This window comes from Lepisosteus oculatus, chromosome 7 (genome assembly GCF_040954835.1).
Source record: "Lepisosteus oculatus isolate fLepOcu1 chromosome 7, fLepOcu1.hap2, whole genome shotgun sequence".
Classification (NCBI taxonomy): domain Eukaryota; kingdom Metazoa; phylum Chordata; class Actinopteri; order Semionotiformes; family Lepisosteidae; genus Lepisosteus; species Lepisosteus oculatus.
Window position 1 is genome coordinate 50572237 of NC_090702.1, and position 19925 is coordinate 50592161.

Consider the following 19925-nt stretch of genomic DNA (forward strand, 5'->3'; position numbering starts at 1 on the left):
ACCTGTAAAGCGCTTTGAGTGGAGTGTCTAGAAAAAGCACTATCTAAGTGTAAGTAATTATAATTATTATTAATATATGCACAGAAACAACACCTACTTATTTTTCCTTTTCCTTAATTTTCTGTTTCACTGTGGCTTAAAGGTCCTGATGTGCAACATTGTAAATATGAAAACTGTAGTGTATGCATGGGTATGTTTAGGTAATGCTAGCAGATAGATCAAAAAATATAATGCAGGTGTAAAAGCAGCTCTGGAAGATGTCATTATATTGTGTGCCAGAGTAGCGATAGTTGCAAAGGGAGTTTATATGGTTGGACAGTCTAGAGAGCCATGTGAAGGGGTTAATCAGGATTCATATGATTAATAGAGAGATCAGGCAAATGTGTGTGTGCAGAAACCTGCAGAACCAGGTGCCACTGGCCAGGCATGGAGAAATATTCTGTACTATGGTCATGGTGATCAAGTAGGTGATGAGAGGTGGGCATGGCTACAATAATATAACAGAGTCCTAGACCAGGGCCATAACCAAATCTATTACTATTTAATCAAAATATTGTGTTCTTTTAATCCTCTAGTTTTCCCATTGCTAGTCGTTTCACCTGTTTTCCTGTGGCACTGAATCGTTATGGTCTTTCGCCCTAGATAGGGCTTTACCATAAATATTGCTGGCACAGCTCTTCTGTAAAGAGTTCTTACATCCTTGAAAAAAATAGAAATGCATAATAACTTCTTACACTTACAGTATATAGTTCTTTTCTGGACACTCCACTCAAAGCACTTTACAGGTAATGGGGATCTCCTCCACCACCACCAATGTGCAGCATCCGCCTGGATGATGCAACGGCAGTCATAGTGCACCAGAACGCTCACCACACATCAGCTATCAGTGGGGAGGAGAGCAGAGTAATGAAACCAGTTCATAGAGGGGGATTATTAGGAGGCTATGATTGGTAAGGGCCAATGGGAATTTTGGCCAGGATGCCAGGGTTACACTGCTGCTCTTCTCGAGAAACGCCCTGGGATTTTTAATGACCACAGAAAATCAGGACCTCGGTTTTATGTCTCATCCAAAGGACGGCACCTTTTCACAGTATAGTGTCCCCGTAACTATACTGGGGCATTAGGACCCACATGGACCGCCCCCTGCTGGCCCCACTAACACCTCTTCCAGCAGCAACCTTAGTTTTTCCCAGGAGGTCTCCCATCCAGGTACTGACCAGGCTCACACCTGCTTAACTTCAGTGGGCTGCCAGTTGTGAGTTGCACGGTGATATGGTTGCTGGCATTAAATTTAAGTTGAAGCTAACGTTATTGTTAACAAGCTGAATGTTCAAAGTTTGTAGAACATATAGCAGTAACATTTCTCGTAGCTGCTGACCATGTATTCCTCTTGTTCCTCAGGATTACCTTGGGTCTGTGATTGTCCTCTGTGCGGCAGTGGCCTTCATATGGAGCTCCATGACAGGACTGCAGTCAGGGCTAGTGGGACTGGGCCTGACATATGCACTCACGGTAATTGCTCAGATACCAATTAACGTTTACACCCAACATTCCTAATTGATAATGGTACTCTAACCTTTTTATTGTTGGTGTATACCATTGTTATTGCTGGTATAGTTGGTGTATGGGATAGAGGCTGGTATAGAATTCTTTGTTCTTTGGCACAGCTTTGGTGAAAAGAGTAATTGAGGCACAATGGGTTAAACAAATATTTCTTAACAGTGACAAAACACACACAAAACAACACAAAATGTACACATGCTGTACAACATTCAAGTTATTCTAGGTACAAATTTACAAATAAGGCATCCCGGAGGCCAGACTGCTACCAAGTACTCAACCCCTAAAAACAAAATTAAATACTTATACTCCAATCTGTTTTGTTCAGGTGATCTGGAATAAGGACCTCTTACCTTTTGTTACTCTTCTCTTGTCTTATTCTTGTTGTACCCTCTCTTGCCCACTCTGCCCCCTTCCTTACCTGCCTGTTATATACCGCTTTCCTGGCCTGTTGAATGACACTTAATTATTTACCCAGAACTTAATTAGCTAAGGTAAACCAAGGTAAACTTTACGATAGCTTTGATCACTGAATCTGGTCCTCCTACACCTCAGCATAGATCCCCTTGCTTTGAAGCTGAAAATGTTGAGGAGAGCCAGGTATCACAGATTCACTTCATAACAGTATATTAGAAGTTGTTGTCTTGTTTGCAATGTCACGCTAAGCTCAGTGAACAGAATAAATACAGTAGCAAAACCTTTGAAACACATATGTGCAAAATGCTGTTTTTAAACTTAAATATGTCACAGTATTTTTTGAGAATTTGTTCTTTTGCTCCCAAGCCTACTGCATTTTAAACAGGCACCTAACAACAAATTCTGTAAACGTGTATAAACTTTTATGTTTCTGTCAGGTTGTGTTATTTGTCAGTTAAACTGTCTATGCTGAGATGGAGGAGAACATCTTTATCACAGCCTCTTAATAGTAACAGTCTGAAATGACCTTAGGACCTAAGATGTTCTGTCACTAGTCTTTGTTTATGTGTATCAAGTGGGCTATCTTGTGAGTTACAGTGAGCTGTTTATGGAAATTTGTGATAAAAATGAGGATCACTGTTGGAAAAACATGTACAGCAGACATACAGTAACTATTGACCTTATGTATGAAAACAACATTATTCAAAGTTTTAAGCATAATGTTTTTCTTTCTATTTATGTGAATTATACAGTATGTCCCAATCCCAATGATACTTTTCCAAACACTCTTTCACCTAACTAGCAGATTTGTTTTTTTTGGAATATTAATTTAAGATAACAGGTGTAAATACACTAAAATAATACTTAAAACAAATGTTAAATGTTTAATGTTTAAGAAATGTTGGTATTTTGCCATTTCTTTCTGGGACATTCTTTCACTTGGGCTGGATATGCTGTTAATCAATCAATAGCCTACAGTAGTTAGAATTGTTTTTCTGCCCAAGTGATATAGTGTTTATCTTCTTCCTCTTTCTTTATTTCTTGTCTCAAACCTGATTCTCTGACTCTAATTGATTGATAATATTTATATAGAGCTTTTCATTAACATATAATAGGGGACTGACTTCATTCACTGCTGACGTGCAGCCCCCACCTGGGTGACACACAGCAGCCATTCTGCACCAGCAGCTGACCTATATTGCAGGTCAGGTGGAGAAGTGAGAAATTATTAAGGCTTCACCAGTTGTGTTAAGCAGGTCAGATTGTGCAGACCTGAAGTGAAATGCCAAAGGCTTTTAGTGTCCAAAAATCCAGAACATCAGTTTATTGTCTAATCTCTAGGTATAGCACCTCCTTCAGCACAGTGTAAGTCTGCTCCAAAGGGCAATGTATCACCTACTGGTCTTCCAACACTGGTAATACTTGGGCCCACAATTTCTAGACCTCAGACAGTAGAATTCTTGTAAATATTCTGATAGTTGATGTTTAAATCATTCCGGAAGATAGTGTCTGATTGGGGTCATGGAAGAATATTCTATATGTTTTCTGTTGAATTCAGCAGCACAAGTACTGTATGCTTTAAATGTGAGTTAAGTTTATGAGTTTGTTAAGAATATAAGAAAACTGTGAATACCAGAGTTCCTCAGCCAAGACATAAATCTTACTTTATGTGATAGATTGGTGAGTATATTCAAGAGTTGAAGGTATGTAATGTTATGGGCGTTTTTCATCAATAGATTGCTAAATGTCATTCTTTTAAACAACCCTGCACTTGTTTTACTTGTGTAATTGTTCAGGTCTTTTACAGAATGCAGACTGTAAATATTATGGCAGGGGGAATGTTGTGTGGGGTAGGCTGTTTCTGTTAAATGACATGAGTCTGTTTACATTCAAGGGTGTGCAAGGATGTATGTCTGATCTTAGATGCAACTAGAATGTAGGAAAACTCTATAAAACAAAAATATATGACCAGTACCAGTCACAGAATTGATCTATACATATATAAGATTTATATCAATATTGTTTCTCAGATTACTATTCTTGAATGTTTTTTACTTTGTGAAGTCTTTTGCCTTTTGACAGTGGGGTTATTATTCCTGCCTGAACATGCTTAGAATAATCTGTTGGTCAATGCACAAATCTATAGGGGTTTGTTAAACTCACAGGAAGGAGTTGACCTCCAAGAGATCATTGAACATAAGAAAACTGAATAGTACTCAATTAAATGCCACAGACCTTCATTAAAGTAATTCCTTTGAACTTGTTTTTTTAATTACCAATTTTATAAACCCAGTGTTCATCAACCTTAATAATGGTCACTCTTCACCCACCTTACTAGTAACAATAATGAATACAAGGTTTATTACTTTTGTATAACAAAGCTATCCATTGTTGTACATAGTCTCATAATCAATACTAATATGACAGAGGGAAAATTTAGGCACAAGGTCACATTCGCAATGTGCATGTTAAATTACAACTCCAGCTCTTGATCTCCATTCCCTTTTGGAGTTGTGGCAGTTGAACAATATCAATTATGAGGAAAAGATCGCCAATGAATGAGAAAAACCTAACTGTTACATTGGTGGAATGTACAATTGTAAGACCCATGCTAGCCCAGTACTGCATAAAACTATCAAATCTAATCTAATGAGAATTATGGAAATGTTAGGGATTTCAGAGGAATTATCAGAAACAAATCCTGGATTAAAGAGGTAGGTCTGTGATATAAGATAAGGAGAAGTGAACTTTCCTGCCAGCTGTGCTGGTCCAGACTATTCTGCCGTTCCTTAACCTCACCCGCCCTTTGTCTGTCTTTGTTCCAGGTGACTAACTATTTGAACTGGGTGGTAAGGAACCTGGCAGATCTGGAGGTGCATATGGCAGCAGTAAAGAAAGTGAATGGATTCCTGACCACAGAGTCGGAGAACTATGAAGGCTCGATAGGTACAGTGTGCAATCCTTATTGTTGATCCAGTTCTTTGGTCTTCATTAATTCGAGAATTGCAGAGCTGATTAGAGTCAACGACCTTTGTAGAACATTATAGACCTTTAAAGAAAGACCTTTGAGGAACATTAAAGAAAACATAACGTTTCGGCCGTGGAGCCTTCTTCAGGTGTCAAGGAACCTGTTTTCTTTCTTCTTTTTTTTCAGCGTGGAATAAACCTATTACTTGTTCCTTTGCAGCCTACGCATGCTGACGCAGCTCCCCACCTGAACTATTATAGACCTTATTTTTGTTTGATCACACTTATTGCCCACCACCAGTTACACCGTTAACTGTTGTGCTGTACCCATAGAACATTAAGGCCATTGGAAAACCACAAAAAAAAAGTTACTTCCATACTAATCTTTTTGTCAAGTCCTACAGTACGTTGACATTGTACTGATTTAAACATGCTATTACCTATATTAGAAACATATTTTCTTCACCTGTAACTGGGTAGAGCTCAAAGTATTTTGGCTTTGGTAAATACCGCTAAATCTAATGACAAATATAAACTATTTGAAAATAGAAATTGGCTGGTTTATAGCTGATTCAATTATGGTATTTATCCCCAACCACTTTTCATTTAAAGGAGCACCAGCTGTATACTGTATTTATTCTTATAGTTTTACAAACTAATGTGACATAAATTGATCTCAGTATTGAGAGTTAGCCATATGTGCTTTTGGTACTGTGGGAGATACAATACAATACAATCTCCCATTGTAAAATAATTTAAAATAATTTACACCCTGAACAGCGTCAGCTGAAATGCCAGAAATAGGGAGTTCGGCTTTACGTCTAGGAGCCTAACAGTGACATCACCTCTGTGTAAAAATCCTTTGGCAATATAATATTCCCTGTCAGCATGTAAACATGTCCCATGGTAATGGCAGAAGAATTGGCCAGGAAAGGAGGTTCAGCAAAGCATAAACATATTCTGAAATGATACCCCTGAACTTTTAAGGCCTTTGGATTTATCAATGCTAAAAATGGAGTATTCAATCTGTGAGGTAATGGAAAAATCTACAAGATAGCACTGGAAGGTCCAATCTGAGGGGAATTAAATGTTTAAAGCTCATGAAAGAGCTAGCATTTCATCCACTCTAGTTAATTCCTTTTTCTTCTTTCTAAGAAAATCATGATGTTCTCTCACTCTCATGGTGGTACTGTTATTCTCAGATAATATCGTGTTTTTTGAAGTAATTGGAAACCTCATCAGCATATTATCTTATGCTTTCCATTTGTTACAAATGAGAATATTTCTATTCTTATATAGTATTTCCTATATCAATTCATTGTCTCCTTATGTAATACCTAATATCAATCTTCATATTCATCTCTGTATAATGGAAACTCTTCTATCTTTGGGTTATGAAGGGTATTATATGGGGGGTCTTATATACAGTAGTGTATGCAATAATAAATTACAAGGTACAGACTGTCACTTTCTCCAAAACCCTCCATTTAAAACACATGAAGAAGCCCAATCAATTAATTTGAATACCAACATGTTAAATGTATAGATATACAGTATAAGCAGTATCAATGTAACAGATCTGTAATGAACTGTACATCTGCAGTTTCAAAGAGGCAAAGAGAATTGATATTGCAATCACAATGTTATGTTTATTTCCACAGCATAATCATAGTTGATCTGGTGAGAGTGGATGGCTCACTTTTCAATGTATAAGTCATCTCGGATAACACACAGCACATAAAACACAGCTTCATTATGCCTTAAATAAACTGAAAGGGGTCTTATTTGGGTTAAATGGGCTTTTGTTTTTCTACACAGTCTATAATCTGTCTTGGTATCAGATCTATTACATCTGCCTAGAATGCTGTTTGGAATCTTCAAACTTCATCTACTATATGTGAAATGCATGTAGATGTTCATTCTGTGGAAGAATTGGACTCAGTCCTAAAAATACTCAGTGTGCACTCCAGTATTTTCCTAATTTAAATGTTGTTCCTTTGCCTACAACAACACAATTTTACAGAAGGGCTGATAAAGAATGTTAAATACTAAAACAACACACAAACAATGACAAATGATAGATTACCAGAATAATAATCTTAAAATTCTTAATTTATTTTTTTCCCTCTTGCAATATGGTATATTATCACTCTTGTTTTGTTTTATATTTTTTAGTTCAATGTGAAAATATCATAAAACACGCTTAGAGATGTAGTTTCTTGATGAATGTGGCAACTTAACACCTGTAACTTGAATTATTTGATCCTCTTTGATTTAGTAAATTACTCTATTGGAATACAGTATATGGAATCCGTGCTATAGTCGGATTCTTAGGGGTGCACTCCTGATGATCCCAAAATGAACTACGCTGTGTCCTATTTGGCCTCTGCTGTGCCAGATCTCTCCCAGGTCCCTGAGGACTGGCCCCAGCAAGGAGAGATCAAGATCCAGGACATGTGTGTGCGGTATGACCCCATGCTGAAGCCTGTCCTCAAGCATGTCAATGCCTACATCAACCCAGGCCAAAAGGTAGGGTCTCCAGACCTTTATAACGTGCTTGGTTGCTAGTGATCCAAGAATCCAGTTTAGTAATTTTCTATCAACTCCTACACTATTGGTTTGAACAAGCTGGTTATACAGTTTGTTCCTGGCTGCTGTTACCTGCTATGTAAAGGATTATCTCCTTAAACAACCATTTTAGACAATTTGTTCCTGACCAATGTGACTCTCGGTATGAAGCACTTCCTCCATGTGTAGCTCCTGGCACTCTAAATGAGATTCAACGTTTTGTATAAAACTGTCTAGCTAGGCTAATATTTTAAACATAAAAGTTCCATGAAAGCTGTGCTGTTCAAGCTACTGTAGCTCCTTGGAGTCTCTCAAGAGGTGACTTGATGGAATTCTTAAGATCAAGAAGCTAAAAGGCCAAGCAAGCAGGGAGAGGAATGGCTTCTCCTCACTCCTTACTCGTTCCTCATGTTCTTGTATTCTGGTGCGAAACAAGAGCATTAGTGATATGCAGAGTACTGTCAAAGCAATGCTATGCATATCACTTTGATCAGATGTTTTAAAAACAGAGAATATAACAAAAGGTTTAAAAACTCAAAACTATAAATATTTTCAAGATGTAGGAAAATCCCAAGTATGTGCTAAACATGCCAGAGGTTGTAATGTAGAGAGCTCTTGAACTCCTCTCTGGTGTCTCCCAGGTGGGCATCTGTGGGCGTACAGGCAGTGGAAAATCCTCGCTGTCTCTGGCTTTCTTCAGGATGGTGGACATGTTTGAAGGTTAGTTTCCATGAATTACATCGTGCTTTGAAAAACACAGACCCGTGCAGGGGCCCTCGACAGCTGAATTTCCCACTGCCGCCACACTTCTTTTAATAGGATCTGAATTCTCCCTTCTGATACATCATTTCATCCTTGACAAAAGCTGTGTTTTGCTGGGTCTGTACCACCCACTGTTCTGCTGTGCTCTGAGCAAGAGGAAGGTGCCGACAACTATTTAGCAGCGCTGATGATTGTTTTTGTGCTGACGTGTGAAAATGTCTGGGGGCAATCTTGTCCGTGCTCTAAAGGCTCATTTTGGCCGAGTGTTCACAGTGCATCACGGATACTCCTCTACAATTTGTCACACTTGAAGGGATCCCTTCAAAACCTTCTCTTGGTGGAATATTTAATTAAAACAGCATGTTAGAATCTTTCTCAAGAGAGTGCACGCACATGCAAAGTGGGTGACGCACATGAGAGGAGTAGATGATGTAGGCACAGCTAGAAAAGTAATCAGTGCTGCTTTCTGGATTTTCATGAGCCGTACTGGCTGCACAATATATGGGGCTGTATTTTCCACACATCGGAGGATTCTGCGATCAGCAAAAGCCACGACACTTTAAGTCCTGGGCTTTGGCGCTTGTACAGCAGCCACTCATTTTCCATCACAGCTTGTTCCTGATGCTCACAGTCACAGGAGTTTTCACAGAGCTCAAGGATGATTTGGCAAGGGGAAAAAAACAATCATACGTCATCAGTTTGACTAGCACATGCCTCACCTTTTGGGAATGTTCTTCTTCCATGTGTTGTATTTTCTCAAAAATGACATTAACTGGCTTCATGAAAAGGAATAACAAAATCACGCAGCACAGCAGGACAGATATATTCCAACGCATCATGGCAAACATTCCATTTCCTGTGCCACTGTGTACGTTTCATTTTAGGCTTCAGCTACAGAGTAAAGTATTTGTCTGGTCTATTTATTTAACCCTGGTTTATTTCCAGCAAAACCAAAGCTTCATTCATAAAGAGGAAGCAGAGGGTCAGGCAAAACAGTAAGCACATTTGGGGTTATTCATAGAAACAGATGTCTTAATCAAACCATTCTGTTACGGTAGAACACTGAATTGTTTACCTCATTCATAAAGCCACCATCGGGATAACATGATGTTCTTGTTGTGCTGATAAAAGTGATAGAAAATAGTAAACATGATAAAGCACGCTGTGGTAATGGCCAATAGAATTCACATTAATGATGGAAATCCAAATAGCTGAAATTGTGCTCTCAACAACATTTTATTCTAAGAAGAGAACATACTGACCATGTATAAAAATGGTTAATAAATTAACTCAAAGTCTGGAAAAGAAATTAAACACATGTGGCCTGAGCCATGCTGATATTGCTACAACAGACCATCTTCAGATAATCTGAAAAGTGTGAGTGAATCAGGCATTATTTGCAAGACCACGTAAGTATCTTTGCTCACAGTAAGGACACGTAAGAAATGATGACTACCTAATGTATTGTGGCCTACGTAAGTGTGTGAAGAAAGTCCTGGGTACTTATCAGCACATTAAAATAATGCTGTGGTCCACCCTGGTCATGATGGTTTCGGTAAAAGCATTGTCCCATGGGTATATTTCTGCACTACGGACTTAAATTTCTGTTTTGTAAAGAAAAGCCATGAGACTTGACACAAGACACATGAGGCTGGTGTCTTGTTCCACATTTATTTTCTATAACCATTTAGCCCAATACATGGTCACGGTGAGCTGGACCCTAACCTGACAGACAATGGGCACAAGGCAGAGTACACAATGGCTGGGATGCCAGTCTATCACAGTGCACACACATACACAGGTTAGTATAGAGACATCAGTTCATTTAGACACATGCCTTTAGACTGCTGGAGGGAGGTGTTAGAATACTCACATACTGATACACAGTTCCAAACCCAGGAACAAAGAGCCAACTTGTTTTTGGTCAGCTATTATTAATATGCCATTATCCCATGAACTGTTTACAGTTTCCTTTACAGTTATACATTTTTAGTTATTTTCCAGTTGTAGAGCTGCAAAGATGCTGTACATTATTTTCCTCCCAGACTGAAATATTCATTTTTGTTCCTGTCTTGGGTGTTTATTTTATGAATTTATTTTTCCCCTGGGTCTATATCTCTGTGTATTCCTTTTCTGTCTTTGAATCTTTATGCCTTTTGTACAATCTGTAGAACATTCTTCTTTTTTGTTTTTTATCTGATTTCCTCACAAAGACATCTCCATGATTTGGACAAACTGTTGTAAGGATTGATTTGTTTTGAATCTTTAGTATTGTGTGTATCAATTCTAACCTCCCTTCTTCTATTGACTGGGATTCCTGTTAAGATTCCGGGTTAAAGATTCCATTCTTAAACCAGGTTAAGAATCAATCATTATCCATTCAACTGTCTCAATTTCAATTCTAATTTACGTGTGAAGAACTGAAATCTCCCAGTAATTTTTGTTTTAACTGGAAAAGTCAATTCCCATTTTCAAGGATGACCTGGCTAAGAGGCTTAAACATTTGCGGGGCGTAAACCTCTTCTGTCTATCTTGTATTTTTCACTTACTCTTTCTTCATGATACTGTATCTCTCTATTACCCATATTTCAGTATTCCTAATTATGTTACAATTCCCTATGAATGTATTCCCCTCTGTCTCATGCATTGTTCCTAATAATTCTGGTCAACATACAGTATAATTACCTGGGCCTTTTACATTTCTCTTTTTGGCTGTGCTTCCTCTGTGGTTTCATTGCAGATTTTCTTTGATTTCACCCCCCTTTCTATTCTATTTGACATGTTTTGCAGTTTGTAGATCTTTGGCGCGCATTGACTGGAAACCCTCCCATTTAGATGTAATCCATTCAATCTAGCCTGTTACAGAGTACACAGTAGCAAATTGATCCAAGGATCTCATCCAGCCATTTCTTGAAATAAATCAGGATATCAGTTTCAACAACATTGTTCCAGATTCCCACATATGGCTACTGAGCATCACCCAGGTGGAAGCTTCACTTCAGCTATAGCAAACATAGGACTCTTCTCTGATGCATTCTGGGATCCTTTGGAACGAACAGCACTACTCAAATGCAAAGAGTTATCATTATAGGAATCATTGGTGTGACAGTGGGACACATGCCTTAAAAAGTCTATGGAAAGTATGTGGAAAAGGAATGTGAGCCTTGTTACTGTTTATACCTATAGCCAAGGGAGCTCTTGTTACTTTATTGAAAAACCATTGTCAATAAACTGTTAAAATAAGCAACAAAAATGACATTCAATAAGCCAGCTAGGTATTCCCCAAGGCTGTCTGAGAACTGAAATACACAGATCAGAAGAGAAACCTTTTATACATAACACCAATCTGATGTCTGGCTACTGGCTACTGGCTGTAATGTATTATTTTAATTTATCTTAAAACTCCATCGCAAGAATTGACACAAGCAGTTCTAAACAGGAACAGAAGGCAACTGACCTGCTTTTCTTTTTTCGACCAATGTAGCCCAAGGGGAATGCTCCATCCGGTCGGGGTTGAAGATACTTGAATTCCACAGCCTCACTAGTCTCTGGCCTTTTGATTTCTGTAGAAAGCCTAAACCTGCTGTGTCAAACATTTAATTGGTTTTACATTGTGGACTAATGATCTAATGGTCAGACTAATGGTCTGCAAATGCATTTTACTTGCAACATACAGTAGGTATGATTTAAACTTTGGCAACCAGGGGTAAAGGTATTAAAACTAGATGATCCACTCAGCAACCAGTTACTCTTAATTCTTGAGATGACAAATTGTGCTGAAAGGTTTTTTGTGATCCATAGCCTTCCTTAAAACATTCCTAGTCCCCCTATTTACTTGGTTTCTTTTAGTGAAGGCTTGACTTAAAATGTAATAATAAATTAACTGTTGTTTTGGGATCTTCTATACTGACAGGCAAAATTATCATTGATGGTATTGACATCTCCAAGCTGCCTCTGCACACACTACGATCCAGGTTGTCCATCATCCTGCAAGACCCTGTGTTGTTCAGTGGATCTATTCGGTGCGTATGGCTGTGTGATTGAGGTCCGAGCAACGTGGTGCGGGCCCCGTCCAACATTTTTGAGGTCTTCCTGTGCACTTTACTTTGCATTATGGGAATAAATACACAAGAAACCCATTGCATGCTTCACGAGGGTGAATCTCAGGTATGAGATTTCCTTGACCCTGGTATTACTTTCCTGTGCCAGGAATCTAAAAAAAATGACTTCCTGCTCTTTATTTATCCCACGCAAATTAAAACATACTGTAAATAGTGTTCTTAACAAAGCTTTATTAAGAAATGTCCTGTTGCTGTTCTTTGGCCATAAGTGGAAGATCTTCTTGCTATGTCATAATAAAAATACACAGTGGACGTCTTCCAGATAATATAAGCAAGTACAGTAGCTTTAAAACTGTAAAAGAATATAAAAAATCTATGTTTTTAAGATAGGAAGTGTATATGTAAAAAATCACTATCAAAAATCATTCTTTCTTTTTAGGATGCATTTGAAGTCAAATGCTTTTGCACATACTGTACTGTAATTATGAGATACAGTCAGAGCTGCAATACAACAGCTGGTATTTAGTATACCATGGATGTTTATGCTGTAGTGGATTTTTGACAGATACTGTAAATAACATTTAAATGTAAGAGTCAGGGGTGTGTTGAAGCCATGCTGCATGTGTTGAATCCTTGAACCTTTCAAAAATAGCCTGATGAAGTTTTTGGATCAATAACCTCTTGACATTTTGCAGACTGTAACGGGCTGTTTGATTCTCATGCTTGTAAATCAGTGAGACAGTCCGAGAGGACATGATGCAATGCTCCAGTGAACACGTCGTTAACAGAAGGAATTCAGAAGCATTAGTTCTTGCAATTGGAAATCCCTCCTGATCTCTATTCCTGGAGCCTTCCGGCTTTCACTCAGAGCCTGTGCGGTTCCTATTATGGAAGTCTTTAAATCTTTTTAACAATTATTGAGAAATTAACATTTTGATTCTTTATACTTTACTATATTCCTCATTTCTTATTGGTTTGGGATGCTATAAGACTACACTAACACTACATTGTAGAACTTGAGCTCATTTTCATCATATTAGAGTGGGCATTAAAGTAGTCCAGTGCTTGTAATGCTAAAGATCCACATCATGCACAATTGCAGGTGTTTAATGCTGTTTATTCTTTCTCCTATTTCATTCTATAGCTCTTCAGGTATGGAGCTAATCCATTTCATGGTTTGACAGAAATGGCAGCAATTATCCTATATTGTTACTATGTTATTTATTGGAAGTACTGCTGTGCTGAAGAATGAAGTCATTCAAAACAAACAAGGCTTTAACAAAGTTCTCTCTTGATACTTGTCCCCTGGAATTGTAAGAGCCTTGCTCTGAGCTGGTGGGACAGTCCACTGACTAGCAACTTGAATTTTACAGGTTTAACTTGGACCCTGAGCGCACCTGTACTGATGACAGATTGTGGGAGGCACTAGAGATTGCCCAGCTGAAGAACATGGTCAAATCCCTTCCTGGAGGACTAGGTAAAGCAGCAGCTTCACAAATACTTATTACAGAGTGATACCACTATCAGAAAAGACAAATATTGACAGGGAAAAAATTATTCATCTCTGAGAGACAAGTGAAGAAAAATATGAAAGCACTGTTGGTCCCTCAAAGTTTCTGAGTTTGGTTTACGGGATTCCCAGGACTGGCTATGTTTATTTATTGCTTGTTACCAAAATAAAAATAAAGTTGATAAAAAAGAGAAATATTCACAACTTTCTAAATTATATCTGACTCATTTACTTGCACAAATACTTTTTTACAGTTCGTGTGTGGAAAGGACTGTGACCAATGTGCTCTAATAAGGAAGTAAGGAAGTGCTCTTATAAAAATGATTACTAGTAGCAGAAACAGGGTGGCGCAGTGGAGCAGTGGTTAGCATTGCTGCCTTGCAGCACTGGGGCCTGGGCTTAATTCCCAGAGTGCTATCTATGTGCAGATTTATGTTCTCCCCAAGTTCACATGGGTTCCTTCGGGTATTCCAGTTTCCTGGTACAGTCCAAAGAAATACTGGCAGGTTAAGTGGCATCTGGGAAAAATGAAGATCCATCCAGGGTGTATCCTGCCTTGGGTAAGCCCATTGCTTACCAGGATAGGCTGTATTAGATAAAGCACTTGGAAAGTGGATGGAGTAGTACACACAGTAACAGTGATTATGGTAGCAAGATTCAAGATTGCTTTATTTGTTATATACAACAAGTGTATATAACATTTATCAAGGTTATAAATTTATAAATTCGAATGCTTACTCATTCAGCTGTACCCAGTAACATTACAGAAAGAAAATAGGCACAACTGACAGACATTTATTTACAATAGACATTATACTGTAATACAGCCAAGATGGGACATAGTGCAAACAGTGCAGTACCTTAAAGTGCAGGTGCAAAATGTGCAGGTGCTAATTAGAGCTGTGGACTGATGTGGACTGATGTGGACTGCTTGGAGGAAGAAGCTGTTTTTGAATCTTTTCGTCAGTGTTCTGAGAAATACCTCCTACCAGAACCCAGGCATGAATTGGGTCCCGAAGTATAGCAGCAGTCGAGATATATCCGGTCCATGTAGGGTAGCTCAGTCCCAGTGATTTTCTGCGCGGACCTCACAACCCTCTGTACGGCTTTTCTGTCCTGTACTGTTGCTCCACCATACCACACCGTAATACCACCGCTCAGGACACTCTCGGATCGTATTACGTTAAAAATAAGCCTTAGCGGAAGAGCAGCTTTATGAAGTGTGACTGGGCGGCCATGTCTCAGCTGCTGTCTGCATTGCAGATGCGATGGTGACGGAGGGTGGGGAGAATTTCAGCGTGGGCCAGAGGCAGCTGTTCTGTCTGGCCCGGGCCTTCGTCCGCAAGAGCAGCATCCTCATCATGGACGAGGCGACTGCCTCAATCGACATGGCAACGGTGAGCCGCTACTCCCTCGCTGTACTTTTTTGATTCTGCCATTATGACAATTATCATTGTAATTATGACGAGCTATTTGTACTGTACGTCATTACCGGACAGTGCCATTGGTTATGTCATCCAATATGTTTTTTTTTCCTTTTTGCTAGGAGAACATTTTGCAGAAGGTTGTGATGACTGCCTTTTCAGATCGCACTGTTGTGACCATTGCTGTAAGTATCATGACATCTGCCAATGGAGATCATGGTTTGCAGGACTGTTAATAATTGATATTTTTTTCCAATTAGCTCCTGCTTTTATGTTCTGTGATCCTTCTTATCTGATTCGTATCTTATCTTAATTACATTAACATATGGGGGTCAATTTTTTTTTCCCATAGATTGAACTTTTTTCAACCTGCTGTTCTTTTTACCATTTCCTTCAGCTAGTATACAAATACCCAATATACATGAAGTTGTTCAAGTAGGTACAGTAGCTGCGTCAGCATGCTTAGGCTGCAAAGGAACAAGTACAGGTTTATTCCATGCTGAAAAGAGAAGAAAAGTAACAAAGTTTCGGCTGTGGAGCCTTCTTCGGGTGTGGGTACGGTGACACCCGAAGAAGGCTCCACAGCCGAAACTTTGTGTTCCTTTTTTTTTTCACTTTTCGCCGTGGAATAAACTTTTACTTGTTCCAATATACATGAACCTTGATAAATTGTAATTGTTCTCTGTTTTTAAATCACATGGAGTTGACATATTGCATATATATTGAGCAAGGACTGACTAGTCAAGTGAAACTTGAGACTTATTGAATAATGAATATTGAAATGCAGGGAGTAGAATTTGTCATTTCTTTTAAAGACAAATATTCAAAGAAATTGTTTTTTTTGTGTGTGCATTTCTATTCAATACCCTTTTTCCATTACAAAAATACCGGAACTCTGGAACAGAAAGTACACTAATAGCTCTCTTTCTTCAGCACTCAACAATATATTTGAGGTAATTGTAAAAGACTTAGATAATTTGCAACATTTCAGTCTGATTTGCAGTGACTGTATACTCATTTTAAATCATGAATCCATGAGCGAAAACAGCACAAATAGTTAAAGAAGAAAATGAAGTGTGCAATTGTTTAAATACAATGATCTAGCCCTACAAAAGCGGGTTCTATGGATTTCCAGTGATATGATTATAAATCCAGTTATCAGACCCCAGCTGTTTCTCTCTCTGTCTCTGAATCTTTCACTGATTGTTTTTCAATTCCTTGCAGTGCTCTTTGTGTCCGCCCCAACCCCCTCCCTGTCCACGATATTTCTCTTCTTTGTGTCTTGCTGTCTGTCCTTCTGTCTATTTTTCTCTACCTCTCTCTCCTCTCCAGCACCGCGTGTCCTCAATCCTGGAGGCTGCGCAGGTTCTAGTTTTCTCCTCGGGAATTTTAGTGGAGTGTGACACTCCCGCCAACCTGCTGGCCCAGGAGGATAGCCTCTTCACCCTTTTAGTGCGGACACACAAGTAGCTCCTTCGCGGCTCTGCAGCTGCACCAGTCCGGGTGCTCTGGTTGGTAGATTTTGTGCCCCTCCCCTTTGCCAGTGTCCAATCCATGGCCTCCGCTAGAGTGTGAGATTTGCATTTCTACCCTCTAACCTTTTATCGAGTAACTCAAGTGCTGTGCTTTTCTGTGGGTAAACCTAATGAGGACTGCAGGAGTGTTGTCATTCAATTCGTTTAAACACTGAAAGGGGGCGGAGCGGTGGCTCTGTGGCTAAGGATCTGCGCCTGTGGCTGGAAGGCTGCCGCTTCGTATCCCGCGGCCGGCGGAGGAATCCTACTCCGTTGGGCCCCCGAGCAAGGCCCTTAACCCCAACTGCTCCAGGGGCGCTGTATAAATGGCTGACCCTGCGCTCTGACTCCAAGTTTCTCTCCCTGTCTGTGTGCCTCATGGAGAGCATGTTGGGGTATGCAAAAAGACAAATTCCTAATGCAAGGAATTGTATAGGGCTAATAAACTGATCTGATCTGAAAATAGAATTTTCTCTGTTCCCAGTGGAGGAGAGGGGATTTACACTGCTACAGTATATACTATAAGAAAGGTCCTTGGGCGAATGTTAATCTAGTTTATGTTTTCCTTTACAAGTCCTGTAATGCTGGGGATGTGCAGATGGATTTAAGGAGAGATTTCAGAAATAATCAGAGATTTTATGGGCATTATGGCTACTGCCTTGTTGACACTCTACTGACCTGCCTGAGAACATGAACGGACTTTATTCAGGTTGTGATTTTTAACCCCACCAACAAGTGCACTTGTCACCCAGTATAATAACACAGGTGTTATTTTATGTATTATTTTCCTTTTTGAGCACAACATTTCTGGCTAGTCTGTCAATTAAAACTAAAACATTCCTTTGGTCCTCAGAAGGTTTGGTTGTGTTGTACTTGATTCAGGTCTCAACATTTCTGCTTGTCTATGCAGCAGGCCATTTGGGGCACAAACCAGTGTGATTGTAGAAAACCGAAAAACCGATTAAATGCAGAAACTCCTGGGTCTTCCGTTGCAGTAGCAATTATATCACTCGAAGATGGCAAAATCTAATGAAGTCAAATCGTGAGCTTTAGATTTAAAATTGATCTACATTTAAATGTATATTGCAGCTTCAACTAGAACTGAAGTTGATGATAAACCTACAAAAATATACAAATAAATCATATTTAAACAGTGTATGTGCAGATCCTGGATAACCACTGTTCCTCAACACTCCTCCTATCAATGGACGTTCCTACTGTGGTAAAACTACCCCTCTGATTCGTTTACTGTGGATGGGGCATTCTTCCTGCAGTTTGACCACGACAGGATTTCTAAGGGCCTGTTTGTTTTGACCCTCCTCATAAGCAGAAAAAATTCTACTTGGCCACAGTTGAAACTGACTCAGAATTTATTTATATTTTTGAACTGAGAGATCTTGGGGAGTGTGCAAGCCATTTATAACTTGAATGGAAAAAACGATAGTAAGCCTCTTTTTTTTTTTTAGTGACAGACGTTTCAAAACTAACTCATCTTTGGCACCCAGCTGGAGGAAGAACAGAAGAGCTGGGGTCATAAACACTGTAAATGTCAATTTAGGAAATGGTCCAAAAGAAACAGTCATTTTTTCTGGGTCATACTTGTACATTTTTGTTGATTGTTTTAAATAAAATAAAATGTTGGTCCTAGGTAAGAATCCTAAAATACTGGTATTATTAATTGCATCTGAATAAACAGAAACCTAATGCTCAGATAAATCCAATTAAATTAAAAAGATAAAACAAGTTCTTGACTGAACGGTTCAAAGCCTTAGTTCCTGATAATGCATGAACCCAGTTTTGCACCCACCTTTATGCACCAGCAGCCCCACTCCACGTCAGTTCAAGTACAGATGGGAGAGATACAGTATTGCTTTAACAAATTGAATTGAATTAAGAAGGGACTTTAGGAAGGTCAGATTATATAATCCCAGAGCAGGATTTTGCCTGGACACCAGAGTTAACAGTCCTACTCTTTTGAAAAGTGCCATGGGGATCTTTCATAACCAAGCAGTCAGAACCTTGGTTTAATGTCTCACCTGGAGGAGCGCACCTCCGACACACAGTGCCACTGGTCTCCTTACTGTGGTTTTGTTGTTTTCAAAGTTGTAGTCCAGAGGGAAGCACTGGTCTGCCACTGTTACTGTGCCCAGTGGCATCCTCCCATTCATACTTATCTTATATTCATATCTCTTCAAGGCTCCACTGTGCTCTGATGCTGTGTGTTATGCGTGTGTTGCAGCATCGTGTTCACACTATCCTGACGGCAGACCTGGTGATTGTGATGAAGCGCGGGAACATCCTGGAGTACGACAAGCCTGAGATGTTGCTGGAGCAAGAGGACAGCATTTTTGCTTCCTTCGTCAGGGCCGACATGTAGCTCAGCTCCTGTCCTCTGCGCATTGCATGTGTCCAGGGCAGCCTCTTTAATCAAGACAGCAGATTTATCAATCAATTAATCAGTCAATCAGCTGTCGTGCTTTAAATTGTATTTTTTTCCTGGTGACGACCATCGAAAAATTCCTTTATGGTAAGTTAAAAAAAGACCACATGTCAGGCATGTCAGGAAGATGGACTTAAAATGACTGAACAACTGCCTCAGTAATAAATAACATGAAGTTAAACGTTTGGTAAAGGGCTCAATATGAGCATCTACAGGAAACACACATGTTTTAAGCAAGGTAACTGTGAAACACAACAAGGGCAGTTTATGCAATAGCAATTTATTGAATTTATTGATTGTTTGATCAATTGATTGAACATTTTTATGAGCATGGTCGTATTTTATTAAAAAAAACTATCACTGAAAGTCTTTAAATATTTGTATCTTTGTTACTGTTGATAAGTGCTACATACGTTCACATTTTTGTGCAAAAGCAATAAAGGCAATGCATCATTCTTCAAATGCAGGAAAAGAAGGCTGGTTTAAAAATGCTTTTACTGTATGTTGGTCTTCTCATGTTTTATCTTGAGTCATGGGAAACAGACTGCTACCCTTTACATCCCTGGAAGCTTTTCTTGTTTGCTTCATTAGATCAAGGGCACAGCCATGATCACATGAGATCCCCTGCTGCTCAAATGTATCTGACATGTACAGTACCTAAGAGCACCTTAGTCTTATCCCGATGTACTGAAAGAAGAAACA

The 19925-nt window shown here is 39.2% G+C and overlaps 1 protein-coding gene across 5 annotated transcripts in view; it reads left to right on the top strand.

Annotated features, from left to right (window-relative positions):
- Positions 1-19589, top strand: part of abcc9 (ATP-binding cassette, sub-family C (CFTR/MRP), member 9) — a 70799-nt gene extending 51210 nt beyond the window's left edge. For 3 of the 5 annotated variants that reach the window (XM_015352099.2, XM_069192708.1, XM_015352102.2), the window contains 10 exons: positions 1402-1512; positions 4803-4923; positions 7343-7473; positions 8154-8232; positions 12188-12296; positions 13709-13812; positions 15109-15242; positions 15392-15454; positions 16602-16780; positions 19023-19113. In XM_015352099.2, coding sequence (XP_015207585.1) covers positions 1402-1512; positions 4803-4923; positions 7343-7473; positions 8154-8232; positions 12188-12296; positions 13709-13812; positions 15109-15242; positions 15392-15454; positions 16602-16739 — 990 coding nt within the window. In that variant the 3' untranslated portion in view covers positions 16740-16780; positions 19023-19113. Of the gene's footprint in view, positions 1-1401; positions 1513-4802; positions 4924-7342; positions 7474-8153; positions 8233-12187; positions 12297-13708; positions 13813-15108; positions 15243-15391; positions 15455-16601; positions 16781-19022 lie in introns of all 5 variants that reach the window. The other 2 variants (XM_015352100.2, XM_015352101.2) reach the window with 1 other exon arrangement.
- Positions 19590-19925: the final 336 nt, after the last annotated feature.